The 21,569-nt window shown below is 43.6% G+C and overlaps 1 protein-coding gene across 4 annotated transcripts in view; it reads right to left on the reverse strand.

Annotated features, from left to right (window-relative positions):
• LOC113156027 (C-terminal-binding protein 2) overlaps positions 1-21,569 on the reverse strand; it is an 81,399-nt gene that overhangs the window by 21,395 nt on the left and 38,435 nt on the right. Inside the window, exon 1 of one of the 4 annotated variants that reach the window (XM_026350836.1) lies at positions 13,571-15,371. The exons of 2 other annotated variants lie outside the window; for them this stretch is intronic. In XM_026350836.1, the coding sequence (XP_026206621.1) occupies positions 13,571-15,371 (1,801 nt within the window). Of the gene's footprint in view, positions 1-165; positions 335-13,570; positions 15,372-21,569 lie in introns of those variants that run through there. One more of the 4 variants, XM_026350839.1, reaches the window with a different exon arrangement.

Below are 21,569 nucleotides of genomic sequence, written 5' to 3' on the forward strand. Positions count from 1 at the left end.
TCTCGCCTACCTTACCAACCACACAACACACCCACACACACTCTCCTTCTCCCTCCTCTTATCCACACTCCCTGACTCCTACCCATCCACCTACCTCCCTCCTACCTCCCACATGCCAGACTTTATTAGACATCCAGAAAAGAAAACAGGAAACATGCTGCTTGCCTGGAAAATGTTGTCTCCACATTCTTTGGCTTAAAAACTATGCATCGCAGCAAAAACAGAAGATGTCTGAAGGAAGTGAGGCGCAAAACAGCAAAAAATACAAAAAAGGGAAGTTGAAGACCCTCTGCAGTAATCCAAAGAGGGTATCCCCCTCTTTCTTCTTGCCCTCCTCCTCCTCCTTCTCCAATCCTTTAACCCCCCTCCCCCCTCCCCCTGAGTTGCTCCTCTTGGTCTGGCCCTGTTGGCAAAGGGGAAGGGGTTTTTGCAGCGCAAGCTCTTACTATGCCTCCGGCTGCATCATCTTCAGTCCATTCCTTGAGGGCTGGGAAAAATGCACTGGCGTTCTTACGTGCACACACACACACACAGCAATGTGCAGGCTGGTGATCGGATGGTAGTGGGTCGAAGAAGGCGGGGGAAGACGCTTTTGTCCTTTTTTTTTATCTCCCAGGAAAAAAAAGGCTGCAGTCGGGGAGCGCGATGGCTGGAAACTCTCTCTGCCGCTTCCTCTGCTGTCAGCTGCGCAACATCTATTCACTGTGCGTCTCTCTCTGTCTCTCTCTCTTTAGCTCTTTTCTTTTGCCTTTGTCTTTGCTGATAATCAACCAGGAGGGGCAGAAAAAAAGATCTTGCAGCATAAAAAAAAAAAAAAAAAAATCTATCTAAACCAAAAATGCCAGCTCAAACTAGCAGAGCTGAGCTCTCCGGGCTCGCACAATTTACTCCCCAGCTGCGTTCACTTCATAGGATCTGTACACATAACACACTCGAGCACAATCCCTCCTCCCTTTTTCCCTCCTCCTCCTTCTTCTTCTCCCCTTTTTTATGTTTTATTTCTGATCTGGACTCCACAGTGTTTTAAGAACGCCTGCCCCCTTTCTCCCCTCTGTTACACACACTCTTGCATTCGTTCACTCCCAGCCTCACCTCCCTCTCTCGATTATTAGGTTTCTTCCTCTGCTTTTCCACTTTCATCTAGACCTCAACACCCCCTAGCCCCCCAACCCGTCACCACGCAAAAACAGAAAAAAACACACAAAAACACAACCTCACCCCACCCTGGCATTTTGTGGGTTACTGGGAAGAGAGTGGAATATACACTCACTCTCCCCTCCCTCCCGTTAAATATGCAATACACACGCAGAAACACACATGCATGCAGACACACTCTGAACCAGAGGAACAATGCAACATTCAAACCACTCCAGCAATAACATTACAGCTGCAGAGATGGCTGTTTTTCGCACCATCAGGAAAGTCATCAGAGCCGAGTGTGTTAAGTTCACAGTTTGGTCCCTGGAGGAAGCGGAGGGTGGGGAGCGAACTGACAGATCGCTCTGCTGAATGAGTGGCTGAAAACACCCTGTTTAGAATAACAATGTAACTAGAGCCTCCCTGCAACTCTGCAGCGTGACCAGAGCATGGCAACGCACATACACACCAATACATACACACACAGACCTCGTCGGCTGCATGACAGGCGCGACAAATAGACAAAGAGCCCAGCACAGTCACACGCCAAAACTGATTATCACTGACAGTAAAGTGGAAAGGTGGAACAGCCTGAGCAGTTTGGCTCAGGACATGGGTGGATGTGCCCATCCCAGTTTGAAGCCACTTAAATTTTTTGTGCAGTATAATTGTGTGTATCCACGTTAAGAGTGTTTTCGCGTGTGTGTGTGTGTGTGTGTGTGTGTGTGTGTGTGTGTGTACATGTATATGTATATTTGGGTGACTATCAGGACTGTTGTTTCTCAGCCCAATGAGCGGAGACATGGCTTGTCAGCCGAGATGCTGTCTGTAGCAATGACACATCTGAGGGAGTGTGACCATCAAAGGCAGCAGCCCCCACTTCCTGCCAGCCAGCCAGACACACTCAAACACACACACACACACACACACACACAGACACAGACATACATATGCGTATAGACACTCCTGATGGAGTGTGGGGATACGGCTGCCCGTCTGATCTTTCTCTCTTCAATAACATTAGAGGATGTGCAGGAGGAGGGGGTGCTGACTGACAGCAATATGTTAATATAGAATGTGGCAGATCACAGCTTCTCAAAAGAGAGAGCCACTCTGTGGGGTGGGGGATATTTTAAAAAGAGGAAGGAAGGTCGTATCAAAGAACAGTGTCGATTCTGTGAGTGGCCACTGATGATCACTAACTCCACAGGTCAAAAGGAAAAATGAACTCCAGTAGAAGCAGTTTAGGATTATATCTGACTATAGCTGTTTGCAGTATGTTCTCCAAGATTGTTTTGTGATTATTTGGCCAATTAAGACATTTTAAAAGCAGACAAAACTCTTTATTCTGTACTTTTATTCTGGAAATCTAATCTGGTAGTTCAATTTGTGTTAATTCTTGTGATCACAAGTACAAATTTCAAGAAGGAATGATTGTAGATCTGCTTGTGATTTCTCCAGTGGGCTGATATTCAAAACCTAATGAATTCAGAATAATGTGAATCTCATGGAAAAACTGGACAAAGGAGATGGGTTACATGCAGCCACAGGCCTCGTGCAAGCAAACAGCTATATGCTCTACTCCTGACTCATGTTGTTACACGTTTAAAGGGGGCAAGTAAACACTAATGAGAACAGATTGGCACAGCAGGTCTTGCACCCCACCCCCAAAACAAACACATTTCTTCTTTCAGATGTAGCACAGCCAGACGTGGGTCTAAACCAGTACTGAAGGCTGCATCTGTTGGCCCGCCAGCCGCTGCTGCCATAAGATATAGCCACAACCCACGCCTTTAGGAACAAAGTGAACACGTCCATTTCATTTGAAACAATCTCATGTACAAACCTGTGCATGCATTTATTAATTATAACAAGTTAGCTTCAAATTTTTCATATCGGTACCCAAAAATTAAACAATGGCCTCGTCTGCTTTTCTTTCTCTTTAAAAAAACACCTTTTTTTTATAGGAAAAAGGTGCTGCAGTTATGGTTTTCATTTTTTACGCAGTGCAAGTGTAATGTTTCATTTCAAATTCGCTGTTGAAGTCATAGTTGAGAGTCTACACTCACATCTCCCTCCTGCTGCATGACTTTCTTTAAGCCCTGACCTTTAGTACAGTGAGACATCCAGTGCAGCAGTCATGCTCTAGCAGACCCAACAAATGGCCCGAGTCTCCTTAGAGTCCATGTGGATTTACCACTGAGCGGGAGCCCTCTTCTTTAACCAGCCTAATTATACCGTAAGCGCCCTTTTCCTGTAAGCGCTGGAACTTGGCTGCTGAGAGGACGATGGATGTAGAGGCCTGTTAAATCCCCCTAAAGCACTTAAAGGGATTTTAAGAAAACGAGTGGTAGAACGAGGCAGCCTTGGTACAAGGGTTCGGCTTATGACCAGAGGTTCAGGGTCCATGTCAGATGCTGAACTTGGGTCAACAGGGGGTTCAGCTCAGATGTATCCTAGAGAATTCCCCCGTCGGATTTACAGTAACTTTTTTTCTTGCTTTCAGTTTTTCTACTCTTAATTCTTTTTGTTGTGGATCGCTGTTGCTGAGTCCTTTTGTAGTTTTAACTGTATCTTTAAAAGGTATCTAGACTATGATCCAGCATGTTGTCATTAAGCAATGAGTTATTTCTCAATTACCTCAAGTGGGATTAAAATATGCATAATTTTGGTTTGATCTTCTCAACTTTCAGAGTACTTGTCCCAGATGTTCAAAAACCTCACTGTGAACATCTGTGGTGCTCACAGTGAGGGGAGTAAGTTCTGATAAACAGTTTTCATCAGAATCCATTTCTACTGAAGAAACAGTGTTGATGAAATGCTGATGTTGACAGACTCATCTGTGGAGTAATGAGCGGCTGGAGTAAAGGTGGAAGTTTCATAGCCGACATCTCCAACTATTTGTTTATTTTATAGTAGTGACCCAACTCTATCAGTTTTAAAATCAAATGTCCTTATCCGTCTAAAAAAAATGCAATAGCAGAGTGAGAGAGCAACAACTGTAGGGGGCATGACCTTGTGGCTAAGTGGTGATATGTAGGTTTCAGGGGACACGGACAGAGTAAGACCTAACCAGCCATGAGAACCTGCTGTCAGACTTTCCTTTTGCACTCTAGACAGACGAGGTGCTTTGATAGTTGTTACAAGTATGCTTACGGTCTTTTTGGAGAATCACTGTGCAGATATCTGTGTTTCAGCTGATCTAAGAGGTTATCCAGTGTGTGGATTTGTGAGATACTGTCAGCGTGTAGTACTGTACCACTGTTTATTGGAGTTTAAGTTACTTTTTGCCTGCCCTAAAACTCTTATTAGGTCCTAAATACAGCAAAGTATTGTGTGTTGCGTTTACTCCTGTGCAATTCTCATCTGCTGCAGGAAAAAAAAAGCTAGTTCATGCACAACTGGAATGTGGATTACAAGTAGCCAGCAGCTACCTGTACCTGGAAAACAACTAGCATCAAAGTACAGTACACTGCCTTTTTAATTTAGATAGGTGCTTCTTCTTTTAGCACTTTATTTGAATTAGCTGGACTTTTTTGTGTGACAATACACAGAAACAAGAGGTTGCATGCAACAGGTTTACCAAGTGATCCACCGCTGTGATAGAAAAAGCAGAAAATGTGCTCAGACGTGAACCTTTCCCTACAGACAACATTCTATATAGTCGCTTCTAACCTCGTACACAGTGAATGAATAATGCAACCTTAGCCAAAGGTCATGTTTTTTGACTCAGCAACTAAGCTGAAGAGTTTAAAAATCTGTGGAAACACAGTCACTGAACAAAATAAGATCCATGCTGGAAACTGGGTTTTGATTTTACTACATTAAAATGCCCTAAACTGTCCCCTGTGTTCAGTGACACTTCTTGGCTATTGGGTTAGTAAGATGGCTGATCCACAGTGGACTGGACATCGTTGGTGTGACAAGAGGCGGATGAGGACTCAGGGCAGTAACTGTTTAGTTTAGGTGACACAAGTCAAATTTCCCCATGTTTAATATTTATTTAGGAGGCCCAGGTTTATCCAGTGAGAGGCACCTGCCGTTGCAGCAGCAGCCAGGGCAAATAAGCCTACTCTTGGCATGTATGCAGACGCACACACATACACACAAGAAACCCCCACCCCCTCAGCAGTGGTCCAGATAACAACCCAGAGTCAACACCGCCTCTGTGCTTTTGTTTTCTCTGCCTCCCCTCTACTTTTTCCCTCCCACTTTCAATCTCTGCGGAACCTCAAGTACCAGGGCTGAAAAGATGCAAGGATGAGGGACAGAGAGATAGTTAAAGACAAAGAGAAAGAGAGAGAGAGAGAGCACAGCTAAATTAGAGCATGGGAATGCAAATGAGTGTATTTTATTTAGGGGGGGGGGGCTTTTTTTTCCAGGCAGGAACAGCCCCCCTGTGGCCTCTGGATCAGTTGCAGCAACAGCGAGGGATGAAAAGCGACCATTCTCACTATGCTGTTTTACTTGGGGATGAATAAAAAAGTGAAATATAACAAATACAAAACCCACAATTCTCAGAGGCTGCTGGAGCCATAAAATATTTTGCTGCACTTTTTTTTTTCCCCACTCACTCCCTCCCTCCTCCCCGTCCTCCTCGACCCATAGCAGAAAGACACTAAAGTTGCTGAAATATGGGCACAAGTCACAGCCTGACCAAACACTCCACTGCCACTGCTGCCACCTCCCCCCTCTGGAAAAACAGAGCGAAAAAAGCGAGAGGGAAAGGGAAGAGGATGGAGGAAGTGGGGTGAGCCAGCTGCAGGTGGTCTCCAGATGTGGTGGCTCTGGGGACGGGCCACTCTGGCACGGTTAAGAGCGACTCAGAGCTCCCTCCTTTCCCCTTTTCCTTCCATCGCTCCTCCTCCTCTTTCAGTGACAGGAGCCATCTGGCCTGGCAGAGAGAGCGGAGCAGCAAAGAGTCCCACCCTCCCAAGTGTGGCCCCTGCGTGCCACTCCGTAGACTGCAGAGTAAATAAAATGCATGCATACACACACACACACACACACACACACACACACAAAAACATCCCACTTTCCCCCCGAAGCTGTCATATGGCTATTAACCCATCAAAGCTGCGGCCCAGCTGTGCTCCATTACGATAAATACGCTGGGGTCTCAAGGTCTTGTCAACCAGGAGTCAGCCATCAGATACTATGAGGTGTCCACTTACAGCCTTTCAAAGTTCACTTTGCTAAAGAGTTACAGCCATTTTCATCATCATAACCCCTCCCCCCGCCTTGCTTCATCCTCTAGATCCTCTGGAAAGAAACTCACACCCACCTACTCAGATGATATTTCACACTTCTTCTGGCAGTACATACCCCTTTCCCACTACTCACAATACCCTGAAAGCTACCGTAACTGGAGTTTGTGTTATGGTCACACAATCCGACACCTGGAACACCTGACACCTTTACACAACACCGACACTGTGCCACTTCCTATATGCTGTCAGCCAATTCACTTCACTTCTATGCTACAGCACAGTTACCTAGAGGTAACAGGATGTTCTCAAATAACAAAAAAAAAGAGCCTCAATAATGTTTCCTGTAAGACAAATAATTTGACTTGTTTTATTCATAGGAAAACTAAATAGCTTTCCATTCTGCAATTGTCAGTCATTACAACTCTGTTCAGCATAGTTTTAGAAAAGGTTAGCCAGTTAAACTCCAGGCTGATTCCTGCAGGCACGTTTGGTCTTTGTATGACTTGGGAATACTTTTAAAAGGATTCCTGGGTAATTGTGTATGCTGCAGTAGAAATTGGGAATGGAGGAAAATGGACTGTAATGACTGAAAGGGTACAGAGCGGTGGTAGCATAATGGTCAATGCCAGGTCAGTGCTGCACTGTTCTCTCCTACCGCTGAACAAAAAAAAACATGTTCCATGTTTAACACACAAAACAGTAGACCCTTGAACAGTCTGATTTTATTGTATTTATTCATTATCTTAACATCTGCTCAGTGGCATAAAGGAGGCGCTTTCAACTCTTTGTCCTTTAGGGAAACAACATTCAGCTTGTTAGACAAATAAAAACACTAATGCCAGCAAATGGTGAACGCAGAAATATTCAAATGTGACTAAAATGTCCTAAAGATAAAAAAAATAAATAAAAAAAAAAACATGGCTCTGAAGCTTTTCCCTTATCCTTGCTGCCTATTTTATATGTTCTCACTTGGGAGATGTACTGAGAGTCCCTGCTGTGTTTGTTGGCTGCTGAGCTGAATGAATGGCAACCGGTAGCATTGATTTGCAGTGCGGGCCTCAGATCAAACCACAGGACAAAAGAAGAGGCAGGGGGACAATGGAGGCACACAGTGGGCCGCATGGGAAACGAATAACAACCGGTCGATCGGGACGACCACAACAGAACACAGGCGCGCTCGTTCCAGGAAGGTAAAGGCCTCACAACACGCGACAAGAAAGGTTAGCAAATCAGCCACAGAGACACAACGAGGTTACCCACTGTGGTGGTCAGAGGAAAAAGTTCTTAAATATCCACAGGAACACAGATTACTGTTCTGCCTTTTTATTGCTGGTCTTTTCATCTTTTCTCTTCCTAAACTTTATTCTTCATCCTCTCTGTTTCTCTGTCTCTCTCCGCCCCCTCCAAGCTGACCACAGACCATGAAAAAAGTAAATATGTGCACAAGGTAAAGCAATTGGTTAACCTTTGAAACACCCTGGCAATGAGATCTGCTGCTCTTTACTCTTTTCAGCTGCAGTGAAAAAAAATGAAGAAGATAAAAAAAACACAAGGTTGGCCACCACTTCAGAGGGGATATTCAATATCCATGAGCTTTTTCATTTCACACTAATGAATAATTCAGGGTGACCTGCCCACCACCGAGTGAGAGAAAATGAGAGGGAGGGAGACGAAAAAAAGGGCCGGGGAGGTGTGCAGAGGTAGTTGTCTGTTTTAGTGGATGCAGCTGTTGCCGTTCGACATGCACAAAACCAATCTTTTTCCCAGCTGCCGCGGAGAGAGGGATAATATACGACAGAAGTGACGACGGATAATTGGGGAGATTATATCAAAGTGCTGCCATTCTAACAGCACAAGCAGTGAGCACACATTGCTGCTATCCTGTTAACAAAACAGCCACGGGATGGGGAGACTCGTAGAATAAACATGACAATGGGATCTCCAGAAATAGCTGGAATATTCTTCTCACCAATCATAACATGTCATGTCAATACACACACACACACACACACACACACACACACACACACACACACACACACACAGGCACATAAAAGTCACATATTCACACACTTCATATCATCATTAGTGCTCAGCAGTGACCCTTAGGAATTCTCTTGCCCTTTTAAATTTCATTTCTGATCCATTTAATCCTCAAATAAGTTAACTGTATTTAGCTTTTATAAAAATGTGTCAAATGTGTCAGCTTCTTCATTCAACGTTTTTAATTACAGAGAATACCAGTCAAAAAATATTGGGTAAGAAATTCGGAGAAAACTTTACTGTCCATCACAAACTGATGGTAACATCTCCGCAACATGGCTCATGGAGAAGTTAGAACCAGTTGCAGCGGCAGGATAGATGGGAGACAATCTTAAAACCCACTTCTGAACAAGGAACAGCACTTCTGACCCTGTGCAAAGGTCTACTGCTACTATCATGCACATACAAATACATACTCAAACAGTCAAGCTGTCACAAGCAGGGGGAGACCAGCTGTTCCTCATTCTCTCGAAGGCTCTGTTCCCTTCATGGGTTGGCTGGCTTTGCAGAAACCATTAATCCCTATGTGAACGCAACCGATGGTTTGGAAAGATCAACCATGAGAAAACAGCGAGGGAGGGTTAAGGGGTGGTGGGGTGATAGGGGCCCAACAACACTTTTTTCTTTTCACGTTTTTTTTTTTTTCTGAGAACAAAAACAATTGCAGTGGAAAAATAGATTCTCCTGGCCATATTTCCCCAGGGACACAATACAGAGGCTAAGTGGAGATGGAGCAGCAGATAGTTCATGTAACATTTACCAGGTTCTCTGTAAACTGGAGACACATAATAGGACTGCCTACGGATAAGTATTGAGGAATAAAGCAGTGACCATTAAACAGCATCATCTTTGCACACAGTAGACTCTATACTTTGCAGATATACTTACATTTGAACTCCAGCACACTGCTTCAGAAATTAAGCAATGACTACGCAGACAAAGTGCTAGTTTAAAACTTTCTTTTGAGGGATAAACAGGTTTATACAGTAATCCCCAATATACTGAATAATCGAGTAGTAAATCATCCTGAACACATAGAATAGTTCTTGACAGTCAATCACATAATGTCAATCAACATATCATTTGCTTTATGTACTGAAGATCAGCCTGAAGACAAGAAGTCATGAATGCACTTGGTGCTGTATTACATTAATACAGCAGCAGTGTTAGATTGAGTATTACATTGATTGCTATTACCCCTGACCGATGCCATGTGAGCCAAAACCTCTTGTCTGTTGTCACTCATTCATATCAGTGGGATTAGTGAGGATGACACAGACTACCACTGAGACGTGATGTCTTTATAGTACAATCTGCACGCACACACACACTTTCACATTAGAGCTCATACATGCAGACACATGCAGCCACTAGGATGTCTCCACTCTAATTCTCAGCTTATTTCTGGACAGGGTAAAATAACCCATTAGCCCTCCACAATAAGAGCCTACCAACATGTTACTGACAGCAGGAATTAAAGAAGGGGTTAATATACAGTACAGTGGAAAAAGCATTAAGATAATACATCTAATACATTGTGTACAGTTTATTTGAGGGTTAAAATACAGTTCTCATAAAAAAATTTTAATAGATGATCAATGGCTTTCTGAAATCTATGACCACATTTTAAGCCTAAACTGCAGCCATCTTTTTTTCTGCAAGTGAAACACATATTTATGAAGAGGGGGAACATGTGTAAAATGTTCACCCACTATGAATGTCAACACCCTCACACACTCTTCAAATACTTTAACTACACTATATAAGCAGAGTAAATAGTGCTGCTCAAAGGAGGAAAGAGACTGTTAGAGGAAACTTAAGGGCTTGCACCCATGTCCTGCTGTCAGCTTTGTCATATCCAGCCGGCCTACGATGAAGACAAACACTTCCTGTTGCTGGGAGACAGACATCTGTGGTCTGTGTATATTTGCGGCAGGATAGTGGGGGGCAGCGGCATTGTGCATTGTGTGCCATCCAAACAGACAGACAGACACACACACACACACACACATCTACACACAGAATTACAGGTGTGTTCAGAAAGAAAGTCTGCCAGACTGGCATGTGGGGAAGGTTTCCTTTTGGACATCTCACTGAATAACAGTTCACACTAAATTCAATGTCAGACACCTGAACAAAGCAGTTTTTTCAAGGACGGCTGAGAGCACATTAGGCATGCACCCTCGTGGATGTCCTTCCAAACATAGGCAGGCAAATTAAAATCCCATTTGGTCCCCCATGGGAGCCATGCACTGAAAGGTTACATAACTGTCAGCCACAACAGTGATGGCTTCTTGTCAGAAAGCAAAAAAAAATGGATCTGCCATGTTTTGACTAAGCTCCCAGGAAGCAGCAGATACTACCTGGGAACAGTGTCACCACGAGAACAGATACAGATACAGGTGAACACATCAAGTGACACTTCCCATATGGCTGCGAGAGGCTGTTGCCAACTTCTACTCTCTCTCCTTCCTGTAAATGACAAGCCCTGCCCCCATAAACACCACCATCCCCCACACCGCCTGCTAAGTCTCCAGCCCAGAAAAGTACAGCTGAAGATGTTCTGTGGATTATCTTCACAAAGAAACCACGTGCTGGCATTTGTAGACAACACGCAAGTATCCACCTTAGATAATCTACTGAGCACATACACACACACACACACAATGTTGGATACTAGCCAGTCACATCTCTACAGCAGTGGCTATTCTGCTTCACGTGACACTAAAGAGAGGTTTACCCACCTGTATTGCTCTGTGGGATGCCACTGACGGACAGTTCCATGGCAAATGTGCTGCAAGGCGCTCTCCCTACTTTAGGTGGAAGGGAACTGTTGCAACTAAGCTCACCTCAACCGTCTAAAGCCATTATTAACAGTACTTACAGCTTTAGCCAACCAAGACAGCGCCCAGCAGAGAGGAGTACACAGGTACGGCCCTCCCACCTCCACTTTTTACATAAATATTTTTAGGACCTACTAATTTCACTGCTGCTCACATCTTTGCTTTCACAGCTTTGCTTTGGCAGAAATGAGACTTCAACAATATGGAAATGGGGAGGCCTTAGCAGCTGTGTATAAATGTACACTTTGATGTAAGACGATAAAAAGAAGCCTGGTTTGTATTGGAAAAACTACCAATTTATTCAGTAGGTGCAAAAGGAATAATGTGTCAACTTTTCATCAATATGCATGTTTGAACATAAAACACCATACATGTAATAAGAGAGGCTCTTCAGTGGTGTACTAGAGCCTTTGCACGAAAATGAGAAGCAATCTCTTGAGATGTACACTCTTCAGAGAGAAAGAGAGAGAGAGAGAAAGAGGGAGAGAAATGTTTCCATTAAGTGTCTTGCAACATCTTATTATTTTTTACTCAATTTTCTCCTGCTCCAACTGCAAATGGCTGCTGAAAAAAAAAAAAAAAAAAAAGAGTAACAAGTGCACAAAATAAATGTGCAACACGGCATGGAGGGCTCCACTTTTCCCCTTTCCTTAAATGTGAAGATTATCTATCTCTGATTACCACTGAAACCTAGGTTACCTAGCAACACACAATTAAGAAATATGCTTTCCGATTGTCTGCAAGGGCTGCCCATTATCAGATGACATTACTGAAGCAACAAATGTCAGCTACATGCAAATGAGTTTGTTGTGCTAAAAGTGTATTTGAGGGTGGAAAAAAGATTGCCACTGAGACCCTAGACAGCTCTGTATATCTGCATTAAGCTCGAAAAGGAACCTTCCAGCCCTGCTTCTCCCACAACTTCTTAACCCTCCTCTAGATCTTGCTCCTCATGTCTTATTTCCTTGACAACACAAGAAGGAAAGCCACTTCATAAAAGTCATTACTCTGTAACAATGGTAGCAGCCCACAGACCTATTAGAGAGCCAAGCAAGGTACAAGGTTACGTGGCTGAAAGCAAGGTTAAAAGATTTATTTATTCCCTAAGCTCATCAGCTGTCCTCAGTAGGGAAATGTGTTAAGAGGAGAAATCAGGGCCTTTATATGTGAAAATAAGCTCAGAAGATGTCTCAGAGAATTCACTGTCATGGTAAAATGAACATAGAGCGCTGCCATGATACATAGATTAGCCTTGCGTTAGACAGACAAGATCCACAAACATAAATATGTGTTTCGAGAGGCCACTGAAGATAAATAAATAAATAAATAATTTTCTTCTTGCTATATTTGATTGAAAATCTAAATCAAAATATATCAAAATAGATACCTAATAAGACAGCATCATAATGCTGCTACTTCTACTGCTGTTTATTGGCAATCAACTCCATCACCTATATATTGCTTTAACTATAGGATTCAAAAACACACAAACGTGGCAAAAAAAAAAAAAAAACTAGAGCTGCATTAATCTGCAAGCAGAATATCAAACAGACAACAGTCCAGTTTGTACTGTATAAAAACAGTTACCTATTATGGTTTGCACAACCATACATCCAATTAGTGTAATTGGATTTGAGGTAGTTAAGCCCCTGATTAGGAGAGAGTACAGCGTAAAATAGAATGAAAGCAAGTCTGCATTAGAAAATTCTTTCTCACATACAAAAGACACTAAGGATATTTCTGACATGTAGTAAATATGTCTTGGGAAGAAAGGATATTAGAACATTATGAGAACATCTACCCTGTATTAAGAATCGTACCACAACTAATAGGCACAAAGACATTTAAAAGCAAGGTAGTACTACTACTACTACCAACAGCACAAGATTGCTTCAGAATTATTAAGACCAACAAATTGAGTGAAAATAAAAGACCCAAAACTGTTGACCTCAATAACTGCAGTGCTGCTCATAAGAAATGTTTCAACTTGGTGATGAGACAGGATCCCCTCTGGCAAATGACACAAGTCTGTTGCAATACATGTATAAATAGTTGCGTAATTTAAAAAAAGACCTCTCAGAGTAAAGCTGCTTAACTTGTCAGATGCATCCTACATGCTACTCATCCACTCAAAAGACTGTCAGTCTGATTTTTTGTAGCATTCCAAATATCTATCTATCATATACCAAATTAAATTTCACAATTTATCTGATCTCTGACAGCACAAAATAAAAATGAAAAAATACCAATGCTTACAGAAAAAAAATCAACAGCAAGGATAGAAGACACAGGAGAGGGTTTGAAGAAATTAGTGAGAAAGATTAGGTATGACATTACTTGTGTCAGGTGTGGTGGTCATGGTTGAGACAATGACTGGTGGTCCAGTGCGACGTCCTACCAACTTGGTGTTGTTAAGGTTCTGCACTTGAAGATTGGAAGAAGAGGTTACAGGAACAATAGCACTCTCAGGAGCAGCATTGATCCCCTTCCGGAGAAGTTGGGGGCTGTGAAGGGGGCTTAGAGCGGCTACTGGCGATGCTGGAGGAAGGTTGGGGGGTCTCTTCATCAGCTCCATTGGGGAATAAGAGCCAGAGAAGGTTTTGGGAGCTGTTCCAGGGGTGCCTGGGGCTGGTGGAGGCTGTTGTCCAAGAGCAGACATAGCAAGACCAGTGTGGGCATTATACATGGAGATGGGTCTTCCCTGAGTCACAGCACTGCTATATCCTCCAGTACTGTCTGGAAAAGCTCCAGTTGCCAGTGGACGTGCTCCTGGGTAGGTGGTCGTCTCCAAGAGGTGTTGGGAAGGTGCGCTGCTGGGTCTTCTGCCAAGAAACTCTCCCATCCTGGGGGAAACAGTCTGAAGGGTGGTGGGAGGTTGCTGCATGAGGCTAGGATCCATGGTCAAACCCTGGGGCTGCATGTAAAGGTCACTGCGATGGCTAAAGCTGTTGGATCGGGTACGCAATGCCGTCCCACCTGTCTTGCAACCAAGCACCACGCGGGAGAGAACACGGGCCTGTGCCAAGTTAGGAGCTACAGAGCGTACATCATGATCCTCCATCATCCCCAGTGTGTCAGCAGAATCAAAACCATGTTGCAGCAGGAGGGTGATCGTGCTCTCAGCCAAGCCTTCAGCTCGCAGAAAAGCCAAGAAAGCAGGATCCACCATCTTCTTCGGGTCTGCAGCACTGGGATGATGAGTAGGCAGGCTGGAAGTCATTCCAGCTGTGGCAGCCACCATAGCTGAGTTGGGGTCATAGTTTGGGTCATAAGGCAGCCTCTGGGAGGCTACGGCTCCATAAGCTCGAGGTAGAACTCCGTCCATTAGCTGCGAAGCTGGGTCCACTACTAAATTGGAGGCAGTAGGCTCACAGGGGTTCAGGGACAAGCTGTTGATATTGTTATAAGTTTGGTGAGCAGAGAGAGGTGGCAGCTGAGTTGCGTAAACAGGAAGAAGGGGCTGAACCCCGTAGACTGCAGGAGCCGGAGAGCTGCCACCGATTCGCTGGACGTCTGGGATCATCTTAGATGCCAGAGTTTCCCTGTACAAACGGCTCAGCTCAAGAACAGAAGGGGGAGGAGGTGGAGGGGGAGGAGGCGCAGGGGTAAGTGTAGAAGCCAGCACAGAAGGTGTGGCCCTTGCCTGTCCTTGATCCCAGGTAGGCCTTACCCTCCCAGTGCTGGACCCGTAAGGTGTGGCTGATCTGGTGAGCAACTGTTGGTTATCCCTGTAAAATCCAGACTGGTCAGATGGCTGACCAGATATAGTGGTGTCAGCCAGGTAGTAATCCTGAGGTGGTGCAGAGGTATGGCCTGTCCTCACTTGCCGGAGGTAGAGGCTGCTGTTTAGATCAGGCACAGAATTCTTCCTCAATAGATGCTGATCATGCTCCTGTTGGATCTGACTGTACTGGAAATGCTGGAGGACTGGATTCTGTTTCTCACCAATATCCTGGTGATGGTGAAACCACACTCCACTGTCACCACCACCCAATGCCAGAGAATTTCTACGCCCTGCAATGGTGCCACAGTAGTGACAACGACTTGCAGCCCTGTCGTTTTGCCCTTCAGACCATTCAGGACGATGAAATTGGCCGAGAGAGCTCCCAAAATGCGACTGCTCACTTGCGTTAGGCATCAGTGCAGACAATGAAACGGACAGCTATAAAAGCAGAAAAAGGAGCCAGGTATTGTGTTTCAACTCTCCAGTTGCACTCATACCCAATCAAAAGAGAGGAGTGGAGAGAAGAAAAGGTGAAGCATGAGGTACCCTTTTACCTGATCTGCAGTCCTAGTCACCCTCCCCACACCCCGTCATTCTAAAGTCTGTGCTATCATGTAGCTCCATGCTGGCAACCTACCTAAATAATTCAGCCCTGGAAACATTAGAAATCCATGAGGAGAGAGGCACAACATGACAAACACACAGAAAATGTACACATATACACGCACAGACACAAAAAAAAACAACAACACACCTTTAGGGTGAGGCTCTACTCCATTTTACAGCAGGGATCATGCTTGTGCTAGGCATCATGCTTACACTCCAAACTAAGACTGAGTGTAAAGAAATTGGGGTAAAAACACATGCTGACAATACTAAGAGAATGGAGGAGGGAACGAGACACGTTAATCCAATGGGGTTAACGCATGCCATTGGCAGGAACAGTGCTCTCGTCCACGTTTACCACAAAGAGATTAGCGTCAAACTAAAACCTGCTTAAATCCACTGCCCCCTGTGACATCACTTGAACCAGATAGTGTACACAGCCAGCACAATGCTGAGGCCCCTGGGTGTGTTCATGGAATGTAATGCTACAGTGTTTATGGTGCTTAGTGGTTACTGCTAACCTCTCCATTGGCCTGCAGCCGGCATCCCTCTGGGCATGAATGAATCTTCCCAGAGGGACCGATGAAGCTGGGGACTGACATGCTTGCTATAGTGAGTCCCTGGAAAGAGGGGGATGGGGTGTTTCCAAGGGCTGGACACAAAAGTACTACAAAGGTCAGATTTAATCTAGTGGATACTAGAAGGAGTCCAGTAGATGCTCTACTTGAAACATAAGGAAAGCAAAGGATCAAATATATTTAAATATTTACAAATTACCCATAGGAACAATTGCAAGCAAACATGCAAAGAGGAAAATATGTGTAACCATACAGCGTCTTTGTGATCAATAAGTTATAACAATAATTGTGTAACTGCAAAATAATGATATCTATTTCTGTTATAATAAGGCCATGCTTCAGAAAAGCTATACAAAATGAATGAGCATGAACTCATGCTGCTTTGTTTCCTCACAGAACTTGCATCCCGTTACTGTACAATCTTAGTCACCATATTAAGAGGTCTTTCTAAAGTATTCAATAAATGAGGGGGGCAGACAGAGTTGTTGTATTGGATTGCATTAGATTGTAGAGGTGTATCTAATCAACTGGCCAGTGACTGCATACCAGGTGTGCAACAGAGCAGATTTGGCTTATCTGAAACTCTACCATCACAGAGACATAACTGGCAGGGTTTACTTGCCAAGGCAAGAGCAATGTAAACAAAAAAACAGTGACAAGCGCAGAAGCAAAGGGAGCTTTGATAAGTGTGTGATGGGAAAACAGCTGATAAGACAGGAGGCTGCCAGCTACACCTCAACTGACAGTGTGGGATGGGACACGGCAGGCAGGAAAGGGGATATGATTGGACTGCACTGGACTGTGACAACTAGATGGCTACAAGCGTGTTTCTATTGTGTGCTTTATTTCTGTTTGAAATAGGCAACAGGGCTTTAAAAGAAGAGTTTTTGCGGCAAATCTCTGGGGACATAATCTGGATGTCTCTGAAGCTGAGGCACAGAGACAGCATGACTGAAATGGGCAAAATGTATTACTGTCTTGCAATGACAAGAGACTGCTATAGTACTGTGTCTCTTTATGGTGTCCCACTACCTGTCAAGTCACAGTGGAAAAAGCTATAAACAGCTTGTTTCCATTTCAGAGCTCAAGTGATGCAATCATGATATAATACCAAAAACAAAAGAACAGATTGTTTCATTATGGAACATTCAATTTGGAGAACATTAAGTAGGTCAAAACAAGAAGAAATCAGAACAGTTTCATTTTCCCTATGGCCCCGAACAGTCCAGGATGATGCACATCTGAAGGATGGTTTCTTTCATTAGAGGTAAAGCATACCTAGCAATTTCCTTGCAGTGATTTCTCAGCGCTGTCCTCCCAGGTCTGTGTCTCTCTGCGCTTTTTTGTCAGCTGTAAAACACACCATTAATCACTGTGTTGTATCTCTCTACGGCGATCGCCAACAATAACTTCTTTTAATAAGCCCCTTCCAGGGCTGTGTGTCACTCAGCTCCCCGCTTCCTGACAAAATATTAATAACAATAATAAACATCTCAAGTATGGTCAGGCTAGTGTTGCTAAAACTGAAACAAGGATATGTCATATCATATCTCTTGCCATGCAAATTGCTGCATTTCCCACAATTCATAAGCGGGAGAAGCTGGTGTTCATATTCATCTTGTCTACATCCTCTGATATGCCTCTCGTGAGAGCTGCTCCATAATTAAGTGAGCATGCTATATTACACTCATCAAGCAACAGGGACCCTGTACTTGCTTGCATGAATAATACAACAGAAGAATTGAAACCCTAAACTTGCGCAGTGGATATTTGGTGAATAGCATCACAATTAATGCCAACACTCTGCTTGCTAGCCCACAGCCAATTGTACAACTCTATAAAAGACCTCTAGGTACAATGTGTTAAACAGACGTCCAGCAACAGTCATGCCTTTGGAGCAATCTGGCCATCTTTCTAGGGCACAGGACGCTAACGGCAGGACTTGGCAGGCAGCGCAGGCAGAGATAGCTGCAGAATGATTTAGATAGCTGTGACTCTACAACTGCTGATCCATTAAACTTTCATAGGGACTTCATAAATTAAAACCATGACTGGAAGAACTTGAAAATTCTACTCAATTACTGTGATTGTACAGTATATTAAAGTTTTAACAAGCCCCTGGGCCTTTTCTCGCTCTCACACAAGAACAGGGAGGAAGGACGAACCATGAGGAAAGAAAAAAAAACACATGGTACCAATTCTGGTCCAATGACTTTCAGAGGGTTCACATCTGCTGTGTTATCAAGACGCTGTCCTCCGCCTCTTTACCACCTCGCATGTCTGTGGTTGACAAAGCATGTTGCACATTTGCACGGGTGGGACGAACGTAGGGCAGAGCGAGAGCCGCTACTGCAAACTTTTTATGAGCAGGGTGAGACATCTGGTAGACTTGGTGAAGCAACTGATTAGAGTTTTGTCTTCCATTTTAGCGGGTTGGTTTGGTCCCTCTTTGCCTCATGCGTGGCCCTGCTCTCAGCCTGCCTATCATTATTAAGCCAGCGGCCCATACTGCATCACAGATGGGGCAGACAGAAGGGAGAGACGACAGCCTGCTTGCTTTTTGGAGAGACAAGAAGTGTGCAGCTGAGTGAGAGAAAAGGGAGGGAAGGAGAGCAAATAAGTGAAGAAAGGACAGAATGGAAAATATTATTTGCCTTCGTGTCAATAAAGAAAAAAAGATATGGAGTCTAATTAAGCATAAGCACAATACTGTATGTTCAACTATGCTGTGGCTATAATTTATAGTAGAGATTAAGCTTTTGTACATTCTGAACTGTAAAAATCTGCATCCCCTGTGGTGTTAATGCATAGTTTTTACAGATCTTGTCACACATTTTATTTTACAGAGGCTGCAGACTATTGTATTATCTTTTTCATCTAACAATACAAAGCCTACTCGCTCATGTTGTCTGAACCGAAGCAATAATACAACATTCAAATTAAACCCCCTCCATAAAATACAGCTTAAAATGAGCAAACCTCTCTGATGTCCTGAGGATTTAGTTACAGGTGTACACAAGCAAATATGATGAACACTACAAAGAACAATGGTCTACTGAAGTACTTTAGTTTATTGTTTAATATGGAGAAATTATATTCGTAATTATGCAACCACAAAGTGTCACCATGTAACACAACATGAATAGAATGCAGATGCTGACTAAAACATTATCTGACTAGATCAGAGCAGCTCTAATCTACCCCAGAGGGAAACAGTATTGCAGTCTACAAGCAAAACAACAATCATAGCAAAAAAAAAAAAAAAAAAAAAAAACAGATCAGGAGCAGAACTGTCCTCCCTCCCAGCCACACGGCCCAGTTGCTGCAGCATGATAAACATTGGTTCAGCTCAAATTAAGCTGAGAACATGAAAGGACCTGAGGCTGGGAGGAACATGGGCCATGGTAGATCACTCCTCATCTCTTCAGATGACAGAAATGAATATCTTCACCCCTGAGAGAGAGAGAGAGACAGAGTAAGGCAGAGAGAAGCCTCCTCTCCATTCCTCATAACGCTGAATTAAAGCTGATGCTTCACAGCCGCTGCTTTGATTGAGATAACTAGCAGCTTTTGATAAAAACAGTCGCCACCAGTTCTCTGCCTCCTTATTTGCAGACAGGCCAGATTATGCTAAATACATATCAAGGACTTTAATGGCTTAATCAGCCTTGTCATCTAGCCACCGGGTTTCCTTAGATACTCCAATTCTGATCCCACTGCCACAAATGCCTAAAAAAAGCAGAGTGAATAATTTGGACAATGGTATAAAATGGAAAAAATACCATTCACACCTTGCATAGAGACGGCCTTTGACGGCAAGAGTTGTGTTTGTAATGTCAGAAAAACAATAGCAACAAAAGCGGAGGCTCTGTTGGACAATGCAGACAGTGTGTGGTCTCAGCAGACGCTTTTGAAAGAGAATCCTCCATATTTCTGCTTGAAAGAGATTGAGGAGTGACAGCACAAATCACGGCTTCATCTGGCCTGTATCTGTTTGCCAACAGTGGGTCTGGTTGAAGTGCGAACCTGGATTAAGATGAGTTACTTCCAACAGTAGCCAAATAGGCCCTGTGAGGATTTTTACCTGTGTGTCTGAAACAAAGAGCTCTGCTTCATGTGCGTTTTCTCTCTGCGTGGAGACGATCGCTATGGCAGCCTTATCACGACGCAACATGCAATCAGTGGGACAACTTTGCCTGGTCATTGGCTTATGAACAAATCACAAATCACAAGCTGTTTTTTTTTTTTTTTCTTTTTTTTAACGCCCTCACAATGGCCGCCAGAGGACTGATTCACTGATCTTGTATGATGGCCATCTGGAGAGCTTGTGTGTGTGTGTGTGTGTGTGTGTGTGTGTGTGTGTGTGTGTGTGAGATGGAACCTAGACAGGTAAGCTCACCATGAAGTAGCTCTCCATGCATCACAGCAACACCTGTTACCGTCTCTCTGTGGGCTTTGAGCTTATGGCCAGCAGAGCAGACTAACTGTTGTTCCCCGAGGAATGACTAACTACCTCAGCTGTCTGATTCACACAAACGGAACAGCTGGATGTGGACCGAAACTCTAATCAGGAAGGATTTCTACCACTGAGTGATCCACCTGTGATATGAAATACACTGCCCGTCCAAAAAAAAAAAAAAAGTCACACACTCTAATATTTCATTGGACTGCCTTTAGCTTTGATAATGGCACGCATTCGCCGTGGCATCGTTTCAAAAACCTTCTGCATTTATTCCCAACCAGAGTTGCATAAATTTTTCTCCAAGATCTTATCCTTTCAGTTTTTAAAAATGTGTTGAACAGTTCTTAACCCAGTCTTGGTAGTTTCAGAAATCTCTTTAGATGCTTGCTTAAGAAATGAGAAGCTATTCACTGCATCACGTAGGGTTAAATAACTTGTTGCCAGCTGAAACATCATCCATGCAGTAATTATCCAATGTCAGGCTTTTACCTGTTGGTTGTTGAGTTAAATTTAGGGCAGTGTATTATACAGCATGTTTACTGCTGATATTGCTAATAATTAAAACAAATAAAAATAACACAACATTATGTGTTGTATTAACATGTTTTCTTAGTGGGTATTAGATAAGAAGTAGAAAAATTCATTGTGAATGTCCAGTGGGGTTACGTACTAAACTATTTCTTAGATGGGACCCGTACTTTTCCAGAGTCTCTGTTAGTTGCCTGGCAACTGGTTATGGTTGTGAAATGGCCCTGAGCTTCAGAAGTGCTAGAAGGTTTGATTTTGTCACATTTGGACTGAGCCAGGGTTTTCCCTTTCCCCACGGTGCCCGGTCTCTATGCTAAGTTAAGCAAGGCAGATGTTGATGGTAGTTTTAAACACAAGAGCAGCGTTGATCTTCTCATCTTATTCTCAGTGGGAAAGTGAATGAGTGTAGTAAGTTTGTGTTTTACACGAGTTGTGTGT

The sequence above is a fragment of the Anabas testudineus genome, chromosome 19, assembly GCF_900324465.2.
Source record: "Anabas testudineus chromosome 19, fAnaTes1.2, whole genome shotgun sequence".
NCBI classification, from domain to species: domain Eukaryota; kingdom Metazoa; phylum Chordata; class Actinopteri; order Anabantiformes; family Anabantidae; genus Anabas; species Anabas testudineus.